Here is a 25,362-nt window from a genome sequence, read left to right on the forward strand (position 1 = left end):
CATTCACATATGGTGTCCAGGGCACAGCTGGGGGCTGAGGAGGGTCTATAACAAATGGCAACAGTGAGACACTTATTTCCGGTAAGGTGGATTTTTAAAAGTAGAAGCTCGTAGTAGAACTGTTTGGGCACAGACCTGGATAGTAGACAGAACTCTGCAGACTATATCTACAGTAGATTGCAATTCCATCACCTTTGGCAGTTCTGTCTTAGCGGAAAATGACCTTGCAGACAACGTTCACTTTTGAAATTCGATCTTGCTCTTTTACAGAGAATGCTGTGCACAAACGAGACATCAACTTTTCTGATTCAGTCGAAATCATGGAAATAGCCAATTAATTGTAAATAAAAAAGCTATGAAAACAGACGAAAATTGGGCGTTTTCTGCCCTTCCAGCTGTAGAGTTTGTAGCTTCAGTTGGCTAAGTGAGAAGACGTTGGCTTGCTGCATAGCAACCATTTTTGTTAGGCACAGCAACCAATGTTTTTGCAGGGTGCAAGTATTTTGTTTTTTGTCCTCAAATGGAAGGATTAAATGGTTACATGTACTTATCAAAATAACTAGCGGAACGCATTAATACAGGCAGCACAAGCATGTGTACAGTAAGTGACAGTGCAGCAGCGTTTGTGATTGGTCAGTGAGCATTCCAGGCGGTGTTATTGAGGTTTCACAGCCTGTTTTGGCCCCATGTTTCTGGGAGCAGGACGGAGCTGAATATCATCCGGTACCTCTCGCGGCATTATAAATGAATTGTTTCCCTGTTCGCACTGTAAATCATTAGCATTGCCACCTCGTTATTTCTCCCGCCCCCCAGAAAGACCATCATGTAAAAGCACGGTGATCGGTGTAATCATCCTATCCCGCCACACTGATTCCAGACCTGCTCTCTTATTTGTACAAAGAGGTTATGGGGAGGCCGATGGAGTAAGTAACTGATCTTGACACAGGTCTTGGTAGTGTTGGTCAGCTATTGAAGAGGTTCCTAAGTAATCACGTTAGGTAGCCTAGGCCAGTCGTCTCCCTACTGAATTTGAATCGTGGCAAAGCCAAATAAAAAATGGATAAGAAAAGGCAATCGAACTGTCAGTGCCGGGGGAGAGGAGTGAGGGGCAAACTGTTCCTGATGGTGATGCCTGAGCTAGCAGCGTTGCTAATCCCGCCAGTTCAGCATCACCACCGGCACCTCCACTAGCTAGTAGACCTACTAGTGAGTCAGACTCAGCGGGAGAGGGAGACGGGGAGCTCGGAGCAGGTGCAATTTGCATTTCAAGAACCAGCAGACGTATAACCCCTGGTTTGTCATGCAGAATAAATAAATTGGGCTGTACAACATGCAAAGGGGTAGGGAGTTTGGGTCTAGAAACGACAGGAGGGATTCAGCTAGCAAAAGAGTGGGTGAGTTGTACAGTAAATTAACATCCTTTGCCTCAGACGTAAATAAAAAATCATTTTTAAACATCAAAGAGCCCTCAGATTTTTAACATGCCCCGAACCAATGTGCATTTGGTGGCAACAAGCCCAGTAAACAAGGCTAAAGAGGACACCGAGGTTACAGTTAACCCTCGAAATGAAAAAAATAGACACTACAGCCAGTCTTCACAACAGACTTGGCTTTGAGCAAGACATTGACTTTCAGGAGTTGAATGGACATGACATGGGGAGAGTCATTGTAGGAGGTTCTGAAAACTAAGGTAGGAAAATTATTTTCCTTTACAAACTTGTTCTGTACCGTGAAGGTAATCTGAACATGTGCTTCATATTTTCACCTAGTCGGGAGGACGATATTTACATTTACATTTAAGTCATTTAGCAGACGCTCTTATCCAGAGATATATTCTCATATGTGTGTTCTGCTGTAGTCCACAGTAATTCATTTTATTTGAAGTTATATTCTGATATTGTGATATTTGTTCTGCATTGATGTCTTGAAAATGATATGAAATTATTGTAAACCCCACAGCTGACTGTGTGTGCATATGCATATGGCGGGTGTTCTGACTGCAGTGCCATCTAAAAATGTTGCTGTTCATTGATGTCTAGAAAATGAGGCTATAAGAAATTCGGCCTTGTAAGCCCCGTAGCTATACTCAAGTGTAGGTATACGCTTTGAATGAATCAGCACCATGGAGAGTGCTGTCCGTTTCACCACCATAGACAGCAGGCTACTTGGCTGTTTACTGTTTACTGCGCTGCCACGTTGTGTTTGACACTTGTTTTCTCAATGTGTTCCGGGTACCTCAGAGCCCCCCCCGATACAAATTAAGGACTGGTGCAGGCCCTGCTAGCCCTGGGCTAAGGTTGGTGCTAACCCCACTTTAGGGTGTGAACAATCGCTTAGCCCCGGGATAAAAAGCGCTTAGCCCTGGGCTAACGGGCAGTGTGAACGCGGCTAAAGAGAGTAGTAATTGTACACGCTGCTGTCAACGTGAAAACCAGTACATTATTATGCATTAGGGAAATAGCTAGCGAGTTGTTTAGCATTTAACACCCTCTAGCGATCATTTGGTGGCAGTGCCGCTCAGATCACACAACAACAGAACGGCCGTGTTCAAGAGCGATCAAAACCTGTATCATGGGTCAATTGTGACTGACTGACAGATGTGAAAGTAATAACGAGTAGTTATTTATGATGCAAGGTCCTTTGTAGATCCGTTTTTATCGGCAGGCGCCCGTGGGAAGGTTTTTATATGACAGCCTGCACGGTCGGCTGCTGTGTCCAAAGAGCCCAGCCAGTTCTACTATGACGTCATAGTTGGGGTTTATGGCGTACCAGGTGATGATGCGGGTTCTAGAATTGCAACTCCGATTCTTGTACTGTCTGTTCATTTTATACCCTAACATTTTTATATTTCATATAATAATGACACTGGAAATTATCCAGTTTTCTTCACCAGAATGAGAATTTGAATTTGATCAGTATGGAACATATGGTATGTAGGCTATTTTCTATAAAGACGGTTATATTTCAGCTGCTATAGTTATTTCTTCAATATTCAACTGCTTTTTTTGTTGTCACTTTCTGATTTCTAATTAGTTCAGATGAGACCATGGCATTTGTGCAGTGTCTTTAGTTTCATTTATACAGTGTGTTTAGTTTCATCAATAAAAGTAGTTTGACTTTGGATGTATTACTGTACAAATGAAACCCCAGTAAAGAAAAACAGTGTCTTTACAGTCAGCTGCCTTCTTATCCTATATGCTACATTATTGATTGAGTGGTTTGGTATCCACTGCAGGGTGCTGGTAAGCAGACCAACCCTCACCCTCTGGACCTGCCCATCCGAGGAAAGATCCCTGTTGTTTCTGGGGTGCCCAATGTCTACCACACAACCCGGCTCTGTGAGAGGGTAAGCAGCACTAAGCGCTACTGTTAGCACCACTAAGCACCAGGGTAAGCAGCACTATATCTATTGTTAAAATAAGCTTGAAAATTGTAAAGGGTTCAAGCCATCATTTCCTGTGTATCTGCATGTTTTACAACCAATGCCTAGACTCATGAAATAGCCTACTATTGAAGAGATCGCTCCAATTCCACTTGAATGGGAGAAAGATCAGAGAAACGCATCACTCGTCATGTCATCATTTCAGTTGTTCCAGCCGAAGAGTGACTTTGACCTCACGGACCCCAACGGCTACCTGTTGAGCTCTGGGTACAGCAGTCTCCATGACCCCAACCTCAGGAAGTACCTGCACCGCAAAGACATCCACCAACGCCTCCTTAACCTGGGCTTCATCACCAAGGATGAGAAAGTCAGTGAGCTTTCAGCCTTTCACAATGAGCCCTGTTGATTCCTTTTACGAACTGTATCATAATGTTTGGTGTGATTGGAAGAGTTTTGGTGCACTTGGATAGTACTGACACCACAATATACCAGCCCTCAGGAAAAATAAAGTCATCCTAAATAGAAGTCCTTACCCTTAGACCCATCCATGTCTCTACCAGGTACACTACCTGTCAAAAGTTTGGACACACCTACTCATTCAAGGGTTTTTCTTTATTTGTACTACTTTTCTACATTGTAGAATAATAGTGAAGACATCAAAACTATGAAATAACACATTATGGAATCACGTAGTAACCAAATAAGCGTTACACAAATCAAAATATATTTTTGATTTTTCAAAGTAGCCACCCTTTGCCTTGGTGACAGCTTTGCACACTCTTAGAATTCAAACCAGATGAGACGGGGTATTGCTGCAGAATGCTGTGGTAGCCATGCTGGTTAAGTGTGCTTTGAATTCCACCGGTCTAATGTCCATTGCTGGTGTTTCTTGGCCCAAGAAAGTCTCTTCATCTTATTGGTGTCCTTTAGTAGTGGTTTCTTTGCAGCAATTTGACCATGGAGGTCTGATTCACACAGTCTCCTCTGAACAGTTGATGTTGAGATGTGTCTGTGGCTTGAACTCTGTGAAGCATTTATTTGGGCTGCAATTCCAGGTGACTACATCATGAAGCTGGTTGAGAGAATGCCAAGAGTGTGCAAAGCTGTCATCAAGGCTACTTTGAAGAATCTCAAATACACATGTTTGGTTACTACATGATTCTATATGTGTTATTTCATAGTTTTGATGTCTTCACTATTATTCTACAATGTGTAAAAAAATATATTTAAAAAACCTGGAATGAGTAGGTGTGTCCAAACCTTTGACTGGTACTGTATGTAGTCTAATTCTATGGTCTCGACACCTTATTTCCCATTCTTCAGATTATCTGTTCAGTCAAAGAGTTGAACCGCTATAGAGATCACCTGGCGGATGTGGAGTTGGACTGGGGTCGGAGATTCAGGACTGAACAGGTAAGTCAGGGCGAGTTCAGATTTCAGATACCAGGGCTTTGAGAGGGAGAAGGTAGAGAGAGTGAAAGAAAGAGACACATTCTAGCCATGTCGTCATCGACGGCAGTTTCAGTGACATGATCCTACCCTTCCCGGTGTTAGAAGAACTGTTGCGCAAGTTACATGTTTAAATGTTTTTCTCTGTAATCCCAGAAAGAGTCCGTGCGTAAGTTCCTGACCCTCCAGCAGCAGGGTCAGATCCCTGAACACGTGACTCTATCTGATGTCACAGAGTGGTTACTGCACAGGGGAAGGAGCCTCTTTAGGAAGAGACAGCAGTCCAACAGGGCCAGGTGAGACAGAGAGGACACAGACAGGTTGGCTGACAGGCTACTAAGGGACTGTTACTGTATAGACACAAGACATGAAAGATGCCGGCATAGTACCTGATGAGAATAATATGATTAAGATGAAGAAATGAAGTGCAAAACAAGTATTGTATGTGTGTCTTATAATACCAAAAACTTAGCAAGAAAAAAATGCCCCATGGAAGTTGTCTTCATTGATTTGTTATGGGAGCTATGGTGAATGTGGCTGCACATGGAGAAAAACGCTTACTTATCCGGTGCTTTGATGTGTGAAAAACCCCTTTAGAAAGTTCCCTTCCAAGTATGGGCTGGAGGAGGACTGTTATCTTGCTAGACTGCCCAGTATTGCTATGGCGGGCAACATGGTAGATCTAGACTGCTGCTCCAGCCCCACCTGCAGGTCGGAACTGGTAAGACATCAAATCAAACATGAGGATTATTGTTATGAGGCCAACTAGAATGGCTGTGGGGGAATCAGTGTCAGTAATGAAAGCAATACATAAAAGTGAATATACATCTCTATATTCCACTGGACAGGTGAAATAAAGTTCTGATATACTGTAGTATTTTGTAACAGAAAATTAAAAATAACTTTTGGTACATTCATATTCAGCCACTGACTTGAGAACCCTCTCCTTGGTCTTAGTTGTGGAATGCTAAGGGCCGTGCGTTGCTGCAGGAGGTCAGCAAGGAGGTGAAGAGGGAGATGAGGCTGGAGCAACGTTGGGTCACAAGCCAACAGGAAAAAGAGAAAATGGTATGGCTTTGGGTTTTAACATTGTGTTTCAACTCTCTTTAGTCGTACTCACACCACACTTACTAGTTGAACGTGCAGCTTAAAGGACAGCCCTGGTCTAAGAGCATGCAGTGGGAGAAGCCCGTGTGTTTTGTGGCAAAAAGCATCAATGACTCCCCCGACAGAAACAAAATACATGGATCGCAACTCAAAATGGTATTGTTTTGATCACTTGCTCCTAGAAACGGGAGAGACAACAGAAGAGACGTCTCAAAGGCAGGAAGAAAGATTCTCCAACCAAGACAGATTCACAAGACAACCTAGAGAGCATGGACAACATCCTGATATCGGTATCAAATCCTGACAACAACCAATGTGAGACTTTCATACTGATGTTTGCTTTGAACAGACAGCCAAGTCCTGAAGTATGGGGCAATACATAAGCTCTTTGTAAAGGAATTTAGCCAGTAAGAGAAGCTTTGATGTTTAGTCTTTGTTTTTATCCCTCCTCAGTCGACCCCTCTGATCATCACTCCTTACCTTCTCCAGTGGAACAGAAATGTGACGTAACGAGAGTAAGAATCTTAATTCATCACTTGTAGTGGAGGTGATTTATTTCTGATCCAAACTAGGGCACTACGTAGTGAATAGGCTGTCATTTGTATGTGGCTAACATCTTACTTATGAAACGTCGTATTTGTGTTTATAGAAACTCTCGGCTCTGTGTCACAACATGGTCGAAGCAGTGAATCAGAAGTCCATCATCTCTGCCCACAACCTCTGTAAGTAGAAGGCTAGGATTCCTCTCATCTTCCCTTCCCGGTGATTTCCTGTTTTAAATCAGCATTACTATGAAACGCCACACTGAGATTCAGGGGTGCAACTTTGGTTTTTCGAAGTGGGGTGGACATCTTTTCTGTATCCGGTTGGATAAACTCTCAAAACAGCCTGCCCGACCGCTCGGAGGCGTCCACATGGTCCTAAAGCACACCATTGCCCCGTTTTGTATCACATTCCAATGATAAAACTTGGGGGGCCATTTGTTTATAACATGACAGTTTTATTATTTTTTATTTTATTTTTTACCCCTTTTTCTCCCCAATTTCATGGTATCCAATTGTTTAGTAGCTACTATCTTGTCTCATCGCTACAACTACCGTACGGGCTCGGGAGAGACGAAGGTTGAAAGTCATGCGTCCTCCGATACACAACCCAACCAAGCCACACTGCTTCTTAACACAGCGCGCATCCAACCCGGAAGCCAGCCGCACCAATGTGTCAGAGGAAACACCGTGCACCTGGCGATCTTGGTTAGCGCGCACTGTGCCCGGCCCGCCACAGGAGTCGCTGGTGCGCGATGAGACAAGGATTTCCCTACCGGCCAAACCCTCGCTAACCCGGACGACACTAGGCCAATTGTGCGTCGCCCCACGGACCTCCAGGTCGCGGCCGGTTATGACAGAGCCTGGGCGCGAACCCAGAGTCTCTGGTGGCACAGCTGGCACTGCAGTACAGCGCCCTTAACCACTGCGCCACCCAGGCCTCTATAACAGAATTTTAACTGTATCTTCAATACAGAGTGAAAACCCATCATCATTTTTTAGGTGACTTTTAACTAACTCATTCTATACTTTATGTGTATGGTATAAAGAGTGTTTTGTTCATGTCTTGTAGTTGCTGAGGGACCAGGGCTGGTTGACTCTGTCTCCTCCACCTTGGTGACCTGTAGCAGTCTGATTGGACAAGCTGGCTCCCTTCAGTCCATCACCCAGCAACTGTCTGAAATGTAAGTCTGCACTTTCAAACATTTGTAAATATTTGCTTTTAAATGTATGGAATGTGCTGTATAGATATTCCGCAATTGATTAATTGACATATATGGTCCAGTGAGTTTTATCTGTAAAAGCTGTGGTTCAGTCCATTTTTTTTGTATTTCTTTTGTTCACTATAAATGGAAAGGCTGTGTATAGTGTTGCTGCAGTGAATTTGTATGTTTCCCACCACAGAGAACAGAGGCTACTGAAGGAGCATTTTAAAGGAACTGTGAGTTTTGATTTATATTCATTCTGCCACATGCATTATGAGTCACTTGTTAAGTCAAGTAAATAAGAACATCTAGGTATCAATATCAAATATAACTGTCATTCACGTCTACTGGAAATACAGTCTGAATGTGGCCCGGGCCCAGTATGAACGAAGTTTGAATGGGTCTTGTGTATTGATTGTTCATGCCATGCTCTCCACATAGATCACCACTGAGGACCTACACACCATCATACACAGTGTGGTGGTGACCGTAGTGGAGGAGGTCAACGGGATCCTCATCCCAGCCATCATGGCCTTCGAGTATGAGCGCCTAACAGGCTCCGTCAGCTCCAGTGACATACCCAGCAGCGACGTACCCACCTACAGCAGCCCCTCCTCCTCGGACTACTACCGGACATCCTCCTTCAGCACTAGCCTGCAGTCCTCCTCCCCTCAGATAGGGCTGTCCAGCCCTACGCCTACACCTCCCATCATGCCATTCAAACCTACCACCGGTGTCATCAGACAGAGGACATTGACCGTGAGCTTTCCTGAAGAGGCTGATCGAGAGTCTGAGAGAGAAACTGAGGGAGAGGCATCTCTCTCAGTGGACCTGGCTGCCTCCAGTAGCCCAAGCCCTTCTGAAAACCAATCCTCGCCTTTGGAGACAAGTCCTCTGTGCTTGAGGTCTTCAGGAACCAGTTTTGAATCTGCTGGAACCCATTTGGAATCTTCTGGATCCAGTCTGGGGTCTTTAGGAACCGACCTGCTGGTGAAGGTCGAGGCCGTTATTCAGCAGGTGATAAGGGGAGCCGTAGATAAACTAGAGGCCGAGAGGAACAACGGGCACGGAAGAAGGGTGAGAAACATGAGTCCTGAGGAAAAGGCTGAGAGTGTCTCCAAGAGTACTGAGGCTGCATCAAGAGAGAGTAGTGGTGAGAGGAGAGTCGGGGGAGTGGGGAGCAATGGTAAGAAGGTGGAGACTGTTGCAGATAGAGTGGCAAAGACAGAAGTGTCGACTATTGCAGACACAACAGCCAGGACTGAACTTCTGACTATTGAAGATACAATGGCTAAACTGGAGATAAAGAAAGTCGAGATTATTGCTGATGTGATACCCAAGACTGCAAGTAAGGAGGTGGCCACTACGATGGAAAAGGTGGAGGCTAAGGAAGAGGATACTCTTGCAGATGTGATGGCAAGGACTGAATTTACAGAGGTGCCAATTATTGCAGGTACAACTGCCAAGAATGAAGTTCAGAAAGTGGAGACTATTGCAGATGTAACGGAAAATACCAAAATTAAGGAAGTAGTTGAGATTAACAAGAGGGACACCCAAGAGGCAAAGGTAAAGGCTAGTTTTGAGACAGAGGTCGAGCTGACTAAAAGGTTGGACATTGACTTGAAAACGGAAGAAGAAGCCAATGCTGAGATGAACCCAGATGAACAAGACAATACCATATCGGAGAATAACAACAGATGCTTTGAGCTTATTCTAACAGCTAGAGAGGCCAAGATAGATGAGAAAATAGAATGCAAGGTAGAACTCAGGGATGAGAATATTGGTGCAAAGAATGAAACTATGGATGCAAAGGATTCTGTTGAGAATGCACATGCTGAGAAAAGTGAACACAGCCACGTAAGCCCTGAGCTATTTCAGTCATCATCAGACAATGATGAAGGTGGTCCTTCGATGTTCCCCATGACCAGCATGTTGAAGAGCGCTGCCCTGTCCTCGGACCAGGTTGATGAGATCCTAGACAAGGTAATGTATTGTACAGTCACTTGTTTTTATGCATAGTTTATTCTATTGACGACATGTACTGTACTTGTTCCATCAGTGCTCGGTTTATGTGTTCTGATGCATGCATGTGTATCAAATAAAGTGTATTCAATTCAAGGTGATCGATGTTCTGACTGGGGAGGGCCACAAGTTCATCTTCTCAGAGTACAGGCCAAGTATGACCTCAAGCCCAGACTCCACGGTGTGTATTGCCTCAAGCCCAGAATCTAGACCAGGTCTTACCTCTACTCCAGTGGACAGAACAAGCAGTTCCTCCATCCCTGAGGCCAGGCCAAGCAGTTCCTCCATCCCTGAGGGCAGGCCAAGCAGTTCCTCCATCCCCGAGGCCAGACCAAGCAGTTCCTCCATCCCTGAGGTCAGGCCAAGCAGTTCCTCCATCCCTGAGGGCAGACCAAGCAGTTCCTCCATCCCTGAGGGCAGACCAAGCAGTTCTTCTGCCACTCCAGGGTCTAGCCCCAGCAGTGAGTCTCTGTGCTGCATGTCCAGTGGCCACAATCAGGAGATCAATGTCCAACACCCATCTGACCCATCTGGTAAGCTCCTAGGAGGCCAGGCCAGCACCCCGAGGCCTCAAAACCCACTGCTGCTCAGTGAAGGGGATCTGTCAGACAGGGAGCTAATGCCCTATGCCAACAGTATTATCAACATTATCATGCAGAAGATGCACCATGACGATGACCTTTACGAGTCCGTGGGTGGCCAGAAACCACTGTCCCCAAGAAGGCGATCACGCTCAGCTCTTCTGTCACAATACTCTCCTCAGGACAACTCTGAGATCTCTGTGCTTTACATCCCCAAGAGGGCTGATCGGAAATCACTGAAGTCAGTTGATCCGAAGGCCCTGAGAGTAGTCAGGTGGGTGCTGCAGACCATCCATAGACGCCATGGGTGGCTGGGTCAGGCTAACGATCACAGCAGACAGGCCAAAGAAAGCTTGCTGCTCTGTGATGTCATCCAGGTCCTGCTTGAGAAGCTTGACCACAAGATGGCCACTACTGGAGATCTACAGGTGGCACCTACCCAAACATATGCCCTACATACTGACGACCGCTTCAAGACGAAGTTGCAGGAGGCTACAGTTGAACCCATCAGCGATATCATCGGACATCTGTCCATCAATCTGCTGAGGTCCGAGTCTTGCTTCGTGCCTAAGAAGAGATGGTCGTCGTCAAGCACCCGGGCTAAGAGCGTCTCAATGACCAACCTGGGGAGCCGAGCTGCGGCTTCGGCTGTGGCCATGGACATCAGCTCCAATGTGGTTGAGAAGCTCAAAGAGGCCTCAGGTAGCAGCAAGACCACCTGCTCGATGACTAGCCTTCGGGACTTTGTCAGAGCCATGACCGTCAGCCAACCAGAGCTCAGCCAGCAGGCCACCTCGTGTGGGTCAAAAATTCACAATGTTTACAGGGAGGTTCTGGAGATCGTTGTGACCAAGCTGAGGAGTTTTGTCACCAAAGGGGGATCATTTCACAAGCCCACAGAGCACTTAGCGCAGAAGATGGCGGAGAGCTGCCTCGAGGTAGAATGTGCTTTCATGGAGATTCTGCAGACACTTAAGAGTCACGGAACAGGCGATGAGGCATGCAGCGCCTGGGCAGTTGACTGCATGTCCACGACTATCTCTGACACCATGTTTAAACGTGTGACTGAGGGGGGCCATCCTCCTCATGTCTCTGGGGCAACGGTCACAAACTGTGGTCCAATCAGAATCAGTGATGTTAACCAGAAGCGGCCTATCAAGATCAAGGCTAGAATGTCCAGGTCCTCCGTGAACCTCCTACAAACCACTGTGGAAAAGTTTGTGCATAAGCTGACGGGTGAGCGGGTGTCCATCCCAGAACTAGGAGAAGGAATGTCTACTTCTACCAGTCCCCAGCAAGGAAAGGATCCTGGTAAGATCAACAGAGGAATTTCTCTGTTTTTTAATTCTTGTTATTTTTATTATAAAATGCATAAATAAACAAATAATTCAGCCCTCTTCGCTATTAATACTATATAATGTTTCCTAATTGTAAATAAAATAATTATCTCTTCTCTTACAGAGAACCTACGTAGGCCACAGAGTGTTCAGAGGAGATTCACTACTGAGCCTCCCTCCGAGCTCTCGCCACGGAGCCAACTGAAACGGGAGGAGCTAATTAGTATGCTGTGTCCATTGATGAGCAAATCCATCATTAGCTCCTTGTCTTTGGATAGAGCTTTTCAGGTTCCAGTTGACGCAGTCTCAGGTAGGAGTCCTGAATACCTTTATCGCTCCTGTATGATATTCATAACACCTCATATTAGATTGAATTTGGTGCAAAAGATGCCATAGGCTACTGTATATTATTTCATAAAATACTGATGTATTTTTCTTTCCACAGATACAAAGGAAAGCAGAGCTTCTGCTGTGAAGTTGGGTAGGAATACCAGCACACTGGTGCCAACGCCCCCTCCTCGCCCCACCCACACGGATAATAAGCCTGTCCAAGAGGACAGCAGGAGGAGAATCCGACCTCTCCGTACTCTTCAGGCTGCCAAGAGGTAAGAAGAAAAACGTTGGAACTGAAATGACAACTGAAGGGCTGATGGTTTCAGATACATTTTTGAATATCCTTTGCAGGATGGACTAATAAAGTTCTGTATTTTTATTCCCTTATTCTCTAAAAAAAGGGTGGTCAGCTCCATGGACTTGGGCATTTCCCGGACCACTAGTAGAAGCAGTGGGGTGGTAGGTCAGCTGGCGTGTCCAGCCAAAAGCAACAACAATCTCTTCAGCGAGCCGCCAAGCACCTCTGCAGCCAGTTCAAACACATCCCTAGTAGCCTCTGAGATCACTGAGAATTTGGTGTGTCAGCTCCTCCAGAGTGATTCTCCAGACTTCATGTCATCCAGCAACCACACCAGCCCCAGAGGAACAACATTCAACTAATGGAACTGCAGAAACATCGTTTTCTAAATATCTAGGCTTAATAAAAAATAATTTTGCGATGACATTATTTGGTCACTTGTTCATGGTTTTAATATGATCATTCAAAGTAGACTACCTGATTTTCACATTTTGGTTTTCACATACTGGTAAGTAACCCACTAAAGGTTTCCTCATGTGTCCGTTGTGTGCAGAGTGTCCCTGGTTCGCGCCCGGGTGTGGGCGAGGGGGACGGACGTAAAGTAATTCTGTTCGCGCCCGGGTGTGGGCGAGGGGGACAGACGTAAAGTAATTCTGTTACATAAGCATAGACCATAAAAAGAAAAGGGTGTAAGCGAAAATATTGACTTCATTCCTTGCCAGCAAATCATGAACCCTGTAAACATTTCATAGCAATCATAACCAAAGGTTATCTATTATATTGACAAGATAGCCCAGTGACCGCTCTAACAATGGAAATACAGGTCATCAATTAGTAAAGGCGAGTGAGGTCAGGTGGGACCACTTTAGCCCATAGACAATGTGTGCGCGTCCTCCGCTATCATTACCACCAGTTGGCCAGCGCCTCAGAGGGCACATACCCGTGTGAACAACAGGCACAAGTAGTAAGAGGTTGTGTTCATAAATTACATCTGGAGTGCCATAGTGCGCACTCGAGCTTGCAAGCTACTTCGAGACACAAACGAGAGCACCCCTCACTCTGACAATTTTACCAGCCCCAGCAGAGCTGTTTAGGGCTGTGTTCATACCAACTTGATCGTTAGTGACCAACTGTGCTGCTAGCAACAATTTCATACCGTTTTTTTAACCAACTTTTGCGGACACCTGTTGTATTCAAAGGGTGTTGCGCGTTGGTAAATCCATCAGTTATTCTGCTCTGACACTCAAACGAGTAGATAACCTCAATGTACCAACGCACCCGACCGGAGTCGTTTTTCTCAACGATGCTGGAATGCCACGTACATCCACTTATATCAGAACAATTAACAGCCTGAACAATTAACCGTCTGAACATTACGAAATGTTTTAAAGATCAAATAAGCCTCAAGTAATTCGACACTATCATAAACCTCCATATTAAAAAGGGTTTATCTTTTGGGCGGAGTAAATTCTCACTCCATAGGGCTGGACCATACGATATAAGTACACCTGACCTGCACGCTTTCCTGAATTTAATAGACTGCACAAGACCAAAACAAACAATATTTCGATAAACGTGTATGTTTAAGACTGTCTGCAGTCGGTTAGTTAGCGTCGATTCGTAGCTACGAAAACTCCCTCATCTGTCAACATCACCACCGGGAAATGTGACGTTACTTTCTGTCTGGAAGTGTAGGAGTTGGTGGGCTCATATAGGATAAAACTGTCCGTATCAGACCCCTGGTATGGTACCAATAGACCTGCTGTGATATGTACTCTACTATCCACTCGTCTGCTCATCCGTGTTGGGCTCGTTAACCAGCTTAGCGGTCTGCTGATGAAATGGGTCACACACAGCTGGTAATTAGCTAGATCGGAGGGATCATTTAAAAGTCCAGTTCTATTCAATGACTATTTTGGGGACATTATTTTCATACACTGGATAGTGGATACGCTTGGTGGTGGTGTTGAGTCAATGACGACATGCTCCACTAATTTCCCCGCGCTGTAACATGTTTGTAGTTAATGTTCCTGGCAACGCGCTAGGCTGTTAACTACTTTAGGCATCTAGCTTGCTAACTAGGTATCGGCGACTACTCATCTGCTCCGGACCCAAGACTGGGAGAAATAAAGTAGTCCGTTTTTTCGAAAATCATGAACAATTGCGAATACCAACAAATCGAACCGCTGTCACTTCCGACTCCGACCCCGCGACCCGCAGCTGTAGAAGAGGAGGAAAAGGCACGGAGAAAATGGGAAGTTTTCCCCGGAAAGAATCGCTTCTACTGCGATGGACGGCTCATCGTGGCTCAACAAAGCGGTGTCCTGCCACTCACCCTCGGCCTCATTCTGGTCACCACCGTACTTTTCTTTGTATTTGAGTAAGTACAAGTTCTCTTTTTTTTTGTGCATTTCTTTGACACAAAATAATGTTTGCCATATCCAAGAAAACAATGGCACAGGTTTCAGGTAAGTTTGGTTGTCTGGCACTTTAACACAACACAGCAGATTCTGGAATAGAATAATAGTTTTAATACCAGGAAGTCATTACATCTTCCTGCAAGTGTCTTGCTGAAACGCGTTGCATCTCCTGAGACTATGCTACAGTGGTGATTAAAAAGTGAGTTGTCTAAAACCAGATCCCCTCTGGGTGGTTGAGAAACTCTATTGTACTATTTGTGTGTCAGTCTGGTTTGACAGCATTTTCAGTTCCTCATGTTGAAAATGAGAACTAGTCCTTCATGTGGTTAATCGGTGTCCTGTTTGTTTCTGCACTCAATCTTGACCCCTTTTAGTTTCCGGGTGAAAGGGAAAAATATATATTTTAACGAAGGCAGGCTACACTGCGGTTACACAAGCAGTCCAATTCTGATATTTATTTTCAGTACCCACTCAAACGTCGCGCACGGGTAGTCGCCCATCAATCAGCATGTAATAATCAGCCACTGAAATAAGCTCTTTAAAAATATATATATTTTGACATTCTCATTCGCTTACAATGCTTTGATTATTGCTTGAACAGTCCCTATGATTATATTTGGTTGTGTTCGTTGCAAAATACCTATTTTAGATGCATCAGTTGTTAGCTAGAATGCTAACTCTCATAGACAGGCTGGCATCGAAGCCAGCCAAAGAGCTATTTTACTGGTTGACGTGTTTTTGAAGTGTAATGCAGTTGAGTGGCAACGATGACACACTTATATTAAGCAGAACATTCATACAGTACTTATAATCCAATTTTCTAATTGAAAAGTTGTGTGTGTGAAATGCACTCATAATCAACATGTAAATAGTTTTTATTCATGTTGGCTGTCTGAATGCCCTGTGTTTTCCCCTATGGTTGGGATATTGTGAATAGCAACTCTTAAGTATTGCTGAATGTGATTCTTCTGGAGAAGCACTCCTGATCTTGTGCCGATAATGCTCAGTAATGTTCGGAATACATTGTAAAAACAAAACAATACTTAAGCTCACCATTTGAGCTCACATATTATCTGTAATTAGCAGTATACGTAACTAGTGGTTAACATATTAGCAGGGAGGGGTTTCTGCAACCAAATTGTGTGCACATCACCCCGTGCGGGAAAGTTTGCAAACACAAAGGGGCCTATTTAGTCTTGATCAGATCAGCTTTTTTTGCCAGTAATTGGGCAAAAGATCAGAATTGGGATGCCTGTGTAAACACAACCTTAGTTTTAACATAAGGTAGTCCACTTCAATTGTTGCTGACTAGGTTCTTATTTTCTTCTTTTTGTCCTGTCATCACAGCTGTCCCTTCCTGGTGAAGCACCTGACTGTGTTCATCCCAGCGATTGGAGGAGTTCTGTTTGTGTTCGCTGTCATCTCTCTCCTGCAGACCAGCTTCACTGACCCTGGCATCCTGCCCCGGGCCACGCCGGACGAGGCCGCGTACATTGAGAAGCAGATCGGTAAGGGCAACTAGTACACACTTGAAAGAACATGCTTACTTTCCCACTAACTTTTACAGCTTTGTGCACTTATTCACCTACACTGCCCAAGTGACAGTGTTTGTTTTCCTGTTCTATATTCTGGGCTGTTTGTTTTTGCACTGGTTTTGAGACACTGTAGCAGCAACATGTACGTTAGTTTCCTGTTTTTTGTTCGACGCCATGCATTATTCAGCCGGCAAATGGTTGAACCTCCATAATTACAGGCTTCCTCCCTTGAGAGAACCACACACAGTCCCCCTCTGACAGAGCATGGCGGGAGGTCTTTGAACTGTTAATGACTGCTTGTTGCGGTGTGTGGTCAGCCCCCTAGGCTAATTGCCTCGAACGATATTAGATAAAAATGCCAATCGGTATCGGACGACATTAGCTAAAAATGCCAATCAGTATCGGCAGATGTTAAAAATAACAACACAACGTAAAATGTTGCGCTACACAGCATTCCTAACCTAGCCCACCCACAATGTCTGCTGTGTGGATCGAGCATTCAACAAGTCCAGCAGTCATTTGTTAGAGAAAGAAAATTTTAGCGAGACAACTTAAAGCCGAAATCCATTAACGGACAAGATAATGGAATTCATTGCCCTTGACAACCAACCGTTCTCTGTCGTGGGTGATGTTGGCTTTCGCCGACTGGTCGAGCATCGGTACACACTACAATGTGTGCTATCTTTACGATTTTGCCCTACCGGAGTTACACAGTAATAGCGTCACTGCTATTAGCTTCATGACATAATATGGAACGCCATTTGGGTCTTTGCGTGTAAAATAAATATACAGTAGCACTGCCAAAGCTGTACAAAAAGTCTGCAAACACCGGCCACGAACGATATGTTTACAATACCGCGTTGGTAATAAAGCATCATTTGTTCGACCGCAACTTCTGGGGTAGCTAGCTTTAGCTTGGTAGCTAGTTTTAGCTTGGTACCTAGTTAGCACCAATACAACCAGCCTGAAAACAGTAGAAACTGCAGTCATTTTCATTATTCTTAGCAATGATTTAGGAATCCCTGTAAGTATTGTTGTTCGCCTATTGAAATTGAACTTCAGTTCAGGAAAATAAATAGCTAGCCATCTACTTAACCCTGTTGCCCAAAGCAGCCAGTTAGCTTAATCTGGCTAGGGAGGCTCAACCGGACTGGGTTATGTGTTGTGTAGCTAGCCACAATAAGGTTTAGGCACAATAGTGGAATTTGCTGTTTGCCTTCAAAATAAGAGTATGTAATAGACTGATGCAAGTGCATACAAATAGTAGAATTATGCCATACTTTTATTTTGAAGGCTAACCGCAAAGGCCACCACTGTGGACTAGCTAACTATAGCTACTGAATTGGATTGTTGTGTTGTTTGATATGTCAAATAGTGTTATTTGACGTATCTTTTTTGACACGCAATGACCCAAACGGCGTGCCATAGAAATCCTGGTTGAGAATGAAATGACTGAACAGCGAGAACAGCACAGCAATTATGTGAAATAGGTTTTGATTATGTTTGACTGGTATTGGGGACATACCAACATAACCTTTTGGTCGACGTGTGTGTAACCTTTATTTAACTAGGCAAGTCAGTTAAGAAAAAAATCCTATATACAATGACTACCTGGACGACGCAGGTCCAATTGTTGCCAGCCCTATGGGACTCCCAATCACAGCTGGATGTGATAGAGCCTTGATTCGAACCAACTATAGAGATAAATAACCCCCCCGGGAATAGTCATGTTAACCTGTGGGAACCCCAAGATGTGCATTAAAACAGACTTAGCAGTCTAACTATTGATTCAGGACCACGGAGAGCACCACCAGGTGGATAGCGCCTCTCTGGCGGAGGTCGCATCTCAACGAGCACATTCACATTGACTCATCACAATAATATATGCAACTTGGAATAAACCAGAATATATGCCCATAGTCCAGACTAGATAAATAGTTAAGTATTAACGTCTCGCAGCAAATATGAAAGAAACCGAGCAAAAACAATGAATAGCATGGTACACAAATTGTAAGCATATAGACATTGTTCACCTTATGGCAAAGATGAAAACAGAAACCATTGAAACATTTTCAACAACACAAGGTAAATGCCTAGTCTAATACAATGGCAATTTTTAAAAACACAAACTATTCCATCTGATCAATCTGTGAGTGAACATGTTGACTCACCCTACCTGTAAAGGAATTGCCACCCTCCTCGCTTTCATGCTGACAAAATGGTCAAATCCGTTTTCATACGGTATTCTGCTGGACTTACCTTCATGCAGCACATGTTTCCATTGGCTTTTTTGCCAAATGTGAGTCTCTCTCGTCCACAGCTACCGTAGGTAGGTTAGATTCCCTTTCAGACAGGAAAATGACCTTTCAGCTGATGTATTTGTAACATGGATGGCGAGCATCTGTTTCAGGTGCTTCTATACCTCCGGTAAAGTGGTGCTCAGTTCATTTTTCACAAGTGATTGCAGCAGCTCACCTGGTGGTATGTGGAAGGAGGCATCAGCAATGGACTACCTGCAGCTCATTTTTCAACCTCTGGTTGTCAGAGAAAGGGTCTGGAACAATGTCTGAGTACTCTGTCAGGAAACCCCTGTTGCTTGGAGTACTCAGGAAATGACCCATGATCAATAACACAGAAGAAGTCGAGGCTCTTCATGTCAGCAAACCTCTGGGTCATGTGTAGTATGATTCCATAGAGAATTTCAAGTGCAGTCGTCTGTATCTGTCCAGGGAGACTGGGTCATTGTCAGCGTTGTCCCGGTGGTTGAGTCCATGCTCATAGTCATCCCAGCCACGGCGGTGTCTTTCATCTTCCATTCTAACAGTCTGGACAGTGTTGTCATATGTCCCTTGAGATGTCATCACTTCTGATGGCATACACTGTACTATCAACCAGTACACAATAATGTCTTCAGTCAAGAGATTTGCTCTGCAGGGCCTGAAACGGCGATTCTGTGAGTCCAAAAATGGCCACAAACAGTGTCCTTTAAAAAAAAAAAATGAACTCCTTCAGTTTCTGTTTCAGTGCATTTCTCTGGGCGATCAAATCTTTATCCTAGCCGGGCTCAGTAATGATCCGATCATAAACGATATCCAATGATCTCTGGCCTTCGTGCACAGCGTGCACGTCTCTACTTTTGAAGTTCCAAGGAGTGAAACAGCCTTCAGTACCTGACTGGTATTGACAACCTCAGTAAGCATTGCTGCGGTTTGCATGACGGGGGGGGGTGTGTGTTTTAAACTGTCAATGGATGTTAAAAAAAAACTTTGCGTCGTGACTATAGCTTGTCTCCTGTGCTAAAACGTAAGTTTAGTTTGTGGGCATAACAATGAATGAACATGGCATATTGAAAGTGGGATGTCACGAGTTCCTGAACCCCACCTCACTGCCCACTCATGCAGCTTGCCCTGTCGTAAGTCTGAGTTCGGCTGCTCGGTTGAATTTCCAGTACAACAGCGTTGATCACCTCTGCGTTTCTCTCTGCGCTCACATCAGAAAATCCCAGCAGTCTCTCGCATATAACAAACACTCTTATCATTGACAAAGCATGCTATGATTGACATTGTCAGGACATGTCTGTGGTGTCATCCACCTGGACTGCTATGAAGGGTGCTGAACTGATCTCATTGTCAGTTTCACTTTGTATTACATCTGCGACGTTCTGAATGTCATTCTGTATGGTGTTTGACATACCTGTAAATATGGTGCTTGTCCCAAGGTGTTTAGCTGTGGCAGTATAGAAGTCTGCAAATGCGTTGACAAGTTGAACAAAATGATCTATAAGGCTTGCTGCTGATTCATCATGCCCCCTAAAGGTTTGCTCCTAGCTAGCTACTGCAGGACACCGCTATAGCTACTGCAGGACACCGCTATAGCTACTGCAGGACACCGCTAACGGTGACGTTTTGCTTTGGTGTGATTTGCCAAATCCAAACTGGCCTCCTTTAGACTTGTTTTTTTGTTGTTGTTGCACCTAGACCATTCAGAGTTGTGCGTTTGGCTTCCATTTTTATCAATTGAAGCCAAACGCTAGCTGGCTTTCTTTGCTGTTGAATTCAATGCTATGGACGGCAACATAAAGTTATACTCCTTTTGACCAGACATATGCATGGGCTACACACGGGCTACTGAGACAGAGGGGTGCTGTTTTCCTTGCTCTGTTTTCTCCATTGAGATATAGATTCAGCCTGGCCACTTGCAAATTGAATGAAAATGATGAAACGCACAGACGCCCCATTTTTATGGGGAAGGCTGGCTTCCCTTGGCGTCCATGAATACACGCGACACACAGCTCAGAGTAGCCAAAATTATTTAAAAAATGTGTCATACTTTCTGCAACATGGTTTAAGTCTAATGTTTTACATATCTGCTGTTTAGGCCTATCTTCCTAAACCAGATGAATACATCCATAAAGTTCTTATCAAGAGTATCATACTTAGTTCTGACTAGCTGCCTAATATTCAGCTGTCATTGTGACGCAAAGTTATTCTCTTGAGAGTACCTTACACTTTACTGTGACTGGCTCGATCACGCCATGGCATGAGCTCAGTCTATTAATACATCAAATTGCCTCTCATCTGAAACCTTCTGCTACTATGGCTGCATTTACACAGGCAGCCCAATTCTGATATTTTGCCAAATTTATTGGCAAAAAGACCAATTGGTGGAATAAAAATATCAGAATTGGACTGCCTGTATAAACGCAGCCTATGGGTCTGCTTGGCAGGCATCACACGTTCATACAGTGTTTCCGCCACTTTATTCTCCTTAGTAGACAGTTGGAACCTCATACAGTACAATCTGCATCATGTCATTGATCGGAAGGATGTGAATTATTTTTTTCTTAGTGCAAATGTTTTTTATACTGTCTATTTAATCATGTTTTCTAATGTTTTGTAAAAATATATTTTAAGTATATTTATTTTTTAAGAGCCTGAGTTGATTGACTGCCACCCCTTTGATTCCACCTTAATGGACACCACTCTGCCAGCAATTAGGCCTAACGCCACTGCCTGAATCACAGCATGGACACACACACACACACACACACACACACACAGCATAGGTTTTACTATCCCTGTGGGGACCTAAAATGTATTTCTATTAAACATCTTATTTTACCTAACCCCTAATTCTAAAATAGGACAATGTTCCTTGTTTTACTATCCTTGTGGGGACTTTTGGGGATTTACAGTACCCACAATGATAGTAATACACACTAATATACACACCTTGTGTACTATGTCTCTTGATCTGTCTTTCTCCTCAGATAACTCTGGCTCTTCCACCTACCGACCCCCTCCCCGCACCCAGGAGGTGGTAATCAACCAGCAGGTAGTGAAGCTCAAGTACTGTTTCACCTGCAAGATGTTCCGGCCACCGCGCACCTCCCACTGCTCCCTCTGTGACAACTGTGTGGGTAAGGACCGGAGACCGAGGGGGGCGTTCAGCACAGAACACTGACATTTATTAGACTGAATTATTTACACTACAGTACACAGCCTGTTACGGAGATTGTTTTGTTGAACAGTCTGCTGGTCTTATAAAGAGGATTTATTAGTGTTCTCCATAAAAATGATGGTCAACTCTGAAAGCAGGGCCTCTTAAAATGTTTGGACTTTTCTACAAATTCATTTTCCATTTGAAAGGGGCTTGAGAGCTTGGCCTCAATGTCAATGAGATGTCCTTTGTAGATATTTGTTCATTTTCTTCCCCCGTCTCGCGTCCTCTCCTCCAGAGCGATTCGACCACCATTGTCCCTGGGTGGGGAATTGTGTTGGGAAGAGGAACTATCGTTTCTTCTACACCTTCATCATCTCTCTGTCCTTCCTGACAGCCTTCATCTTCGGCTGCGTCGCCACACATCTCGCACTGAGTACGTAGTCTACACATCTCGCACTGAGTACGTAGTCTACGCGTCTCGCACTGAGTACGTAGTCTACGCGTCTCGCACTGAGTACGTAGTCTACGCGTCTCGCACTGAGTACGTAGTCTACGCGTCTCGCACTGAGTACGTAGTCTACGCGTCTCGCACTGGGTACGTAGTCTACGCGTCTCGCACTGGGTACGCAGTCTACGCGTCTCGCACTGGGTACGCAGTCTACGCGTCTCGCACTGGGTACGCAGTCTACGCGTCTCGCACTGGGTACGCAGTCTACGCGTCTCGCACTGGGTACGCAGTCTACGCGTCTCGCACTGGGTACGCAGTCTACGCGTCTCGCACTGGGTACGCAGTCTACGCGTCTCGCACTGGGTACGCAGTCTACGCGCCTCGCACTGGGTACGTAGTCTACGCGCCTCGCACTGGGTACGTAGTCTACGCGCCTCGCACTGGGTACGTAGTCTACGCGTCTCGCACTGGGTACGCAGTCTACGCGCCTCGCACTGGGTACGCAGTCTACGCGCCTCGCACTGGGTACGTAGTCTACGCGCCTCGCACTGGGTACGTAGTCTACGCGCCTCGCACTGGGTACGTAGTCTACGCGCCTCGCACTGGGTACGTAGTCTACGCGCCTCGCACTGCCCTTGCTTGTGATGTTGTACGAAACTGCTGAGTGGATCCTGATATTATCCTGTCATGGTTTTCTGTCCTCAGGGGCACAAGGGGGGAGAGGCCTTATTTTTGCTCTTCAGGAGAGTCCAGCCAGATATCCTTTTACCAAGTGTGTCTAGGATAACCTACCTGATCCCCTCATAATACCACTCCCTGCCTCGAGTAGTGTGGTGTTAGGGCACCTAAACTGTCATTCTCATCAGGTTCTTGGCTGTATTGCAGAATAAGAATGAGTCTCTTTGTCCAGCTGATGTCTATGATGATATTTAGATACTCAAACCATAAATGTTTTCTTTGACTTTTCTTCCTGCACTGCTGTGGAGCTGGTGATTTGCTTCTTTTCAGTTTGGTCCATATTGGGCCTCTCAGGCTTCCATACCTACCTGGTTGCTTCTAACCTGACCACAAATGAAGATGTGAGTAAATAACAATGTGTGATGTCTTTGTCACCTCTGGGATATGTGTAATACACTTTAATGTCCAATGCAGCTGTTTTAATCTCAATATCACATTTCTGGGTAACAATTACGTATCTTACTGTGATTGTTTTCAATTAAAATTGTAAAAAAGAAACAAATAGCTTCTCAGTAAAGGGCATGTTCTCAAGCAAGAATTTTGCTTGGACTGTCTGAGTGGAGAGGAAAACTGAATATGGGATTGTATTGACAGAGGTTTGGAACTCTTTCTTATTGGTCTATTAATTCATTTACTGCATGGTGATGTCACCATGAAAGGCAAACTCCATCCCACCAAAACAGGCAAAAATTTCACTAAAAGACCATTATCATAATTTTCAGTCACAACATTATTCCAACCTTATAGGGTGGAAAATGTATACACACACATGCAAGCAAGCACTGAGTTTGAAGGTTGGCCTTGAAATACATCCACAGGTACACCTCCAATTGACTCAAATTATGTTAATTAGCCTCTCATAAGCTTCTAAAGCCATGACATCATATTCTGGAATTTTCCAAGCTGTTTAAAGGCCCAGTCAACTTAGTGTATGTGACCTTCTGACCCACTGGAATTGTGATACAGTGAAATAATCTCTGTAAACAATTGTTGGAAAAATGACCTGTCAAGCACAAAGTAGATGTCCTAACTGACTTGCTAAAACTATAGTTTGTTAACAAGACATTTGTGGAGTGGTTGAAAAACTAGTTTTAATGACTCCAACCTAAGTGTTTGTAAATTTCTGACTTCAACTGTACATGTGGTGATGTGTTTGTTGTGCCTGGTCCCTAACAAATGAGCTAAAACTGGTCTAGGATGAGAACTGATGGTCAATCTTGTCTCTTTTGTTCCCAGATCAAAGGCTCGTGGTCGGGGAAGAGTGAGGCGGAGGACACCGGTAACCCCTACAGCTATAACAACATCCTGACTAACTGCTGCTCTGTACTCTGTGGGCCCATGCCTCCCAGGTGAGACTCAGCCTTGTTTATCAGGGATCTTTGATAAGGTTTGAGTCAGTCCATTTAGGATGTGATTTATTTATTATTTTTACGTTCTGAATGAAATATGCTCCATTGTGTTCTAAGGATTTTTCTCCAATTCATGAATTCAATTTTGATCTACTCCTTGAATTGACTGAACAGGAAACTGAATTCACCCTAACATGCTGACCAGACCGCATGTTGATTTTTGTCCACCAACACCAGATACGATCTGGACACAAAATATCAAAAACCTTAAACCAACTATATTCATTTGGGGACAGGTTGTACAGCATTAAACATTTATGTCAATTTAGCTAGCTTGCTGTTGATAGCTAATTTGTCCTGGGATATAAACATTGGGTTGTTATTTTACATGAAATGCACAAGGTCCTCTACTCTGACAATTAATCCACAGATAAAGGGGTAAACCGAGTTCGTTTCTATTAATCTCTCCCACAAATAGAACCAAGTTCTAGTTTAGCGCCTGACTACGCAGATGCTTGCGAGCAGTGTGGGTTCAATGATTGAATAACGTGTGTGTACATTTATTTTGTTACGCTTCCGCGAGCGGTGTGGTCAGCATTTAACCCTGAAGCTTAACCGTTGTCTAACCTGTTTCCTCCATGTTGTTCCGTGTCAGTTTGATTGACAGGCGAGGCTTCGTACCAGTGGAGCAGTCATCGCAGACAGTTTCCATGGAGATGGTGCTGCCCATGCCGGCTGCTAAGGAGAATAAAGTGGTAGGAGGGCCCACGCCGTCCCAGCTGCCCCCCTCCCGTGCCTTGCAAGTTCCCCCCTCCCCTCTACCTGCAACCCCCCTCAGCCTGACTGGCAGACCTCAGTTTAGTTGCCTGTTCTAACACTGTTTCCTGACTGGCTGTTGTGTATGGGGTCACCCTCTCATGACAGCCTCAGACCAGTGTACTGTATTACTGTTGGTCATGATCCAGTACAGACCAGTGTACTGTATTACTGTTGGTCATGATCCAGTACAGACCAGTGTACTGTATTACTGTTGGTCAGGATCCAGTACAGACCAGTGTACTGTATTACTGTTGGTCAGGATCCAGTACAGACCAGTGTACTGTATTACTGTTGGTCAGGATCCAGTACAGACCAGTGTACTGTATTACTGTTGGTCAGGATCCAGTACAGACCA

At 44.6% G+C, this 25,362-nt stretch overlaps 2 protein-coding genes across 4 annotated transcripts; both read left to right on the forward strand.

Moving 5' to 3' along the window:
* Positions 1-12,680, forward strand: LOC118399472 (uncharacterized). Its single transcript, XM_035795580.1, has 17 exons — positions 1-81; positions 3,236-3,346; positions 3,588-3,749; positions 4,706-4,795; positions 4,988-5,127; positions 5,429-5,552; positions 5,789-5,899; positions 6,121-6,253; positions 6,392-6,453; positions 6,588-6,660; positions 7,553-7,664; positions 7,885-7,921; positions 8,127-9,668; positions 9,805-11,599; positions 11,750-11,935; positions 12,071-12,230; positions 12,360-12,680. Exons 1-17 carry the CDS (start codon positions 55-57, stop codon positions 12,616-12,618), a joined length of 5,124 nt encoding a protein of 1,707 aa, XP_035651473.1. The 5' UTR covers positions 1-54; the 3' UTR covers positions 12,619-12,680.
* Positions 12,681-13,346: 666 nt separating this feature from the next.
* Positions 13,347-25,067, forward strand: LOC118399473 (palmitoyltransferase ZDHHC18-B-like). 3 transcript variants are annotated; one of them, XM_035795583.2, is made up of 8 exons: positions 13,347-14,636; positions 16,024-16,184; positions 21,481-21,630; positions 21,949-22,086; positions 22,807-22,858; positions 23,078-23,180; positions 24,076-24,188; positions 24,363-24,784. In XM_035795583.2, the coding sequence occupies exons 1-8, from the start codon at positions 14,410-14,412 to the stop codon at positions 24,379-24,381; spliced, it is 963 nt and encodes a 320-aa protein (XP_035651476.1). In that variant the 5' UTR covers positions 13,347-14,409; the 3' UTR covers positions 24,382-24,784. The 3 variants fall into 3 exon arrangements, with proteins under 3 accessions (XP_035651476.1, XP_035651474.1, XP_035651475.1); XM_035795581.2 differs by lacking the exon at positions 24,363-24,784 and adding an exon at positions 24,844-25,067 and having other exon boundaries at positions 13,410-14,636; XM_035795582.2 differs by lacking the exons at positions 21,949-22,086; positions 24,363-24,784 and adding an exon at positions 24,844-25,067 and having other exon boundaries at positions 13,419-14,636.
* Positions 25,068-25,362: the final 295 nt, after the last annotated feature.

This window comes from Oncorhynchus keta, chromosome 20, assembly GCF_023373465.1.
Source record: "Oncorhynchus keta strain PuntledgeMale-10-30-2019 chromosome 20, Oket_V2, whole genome shotgun sequence".
Taxonomy (NCBI): Eukaryota; Metazoa; Chordata; class Actinopteri; order Salmoniformes; family Salmonidae; genus Oncorhynchus; species Oncorhynchus keta.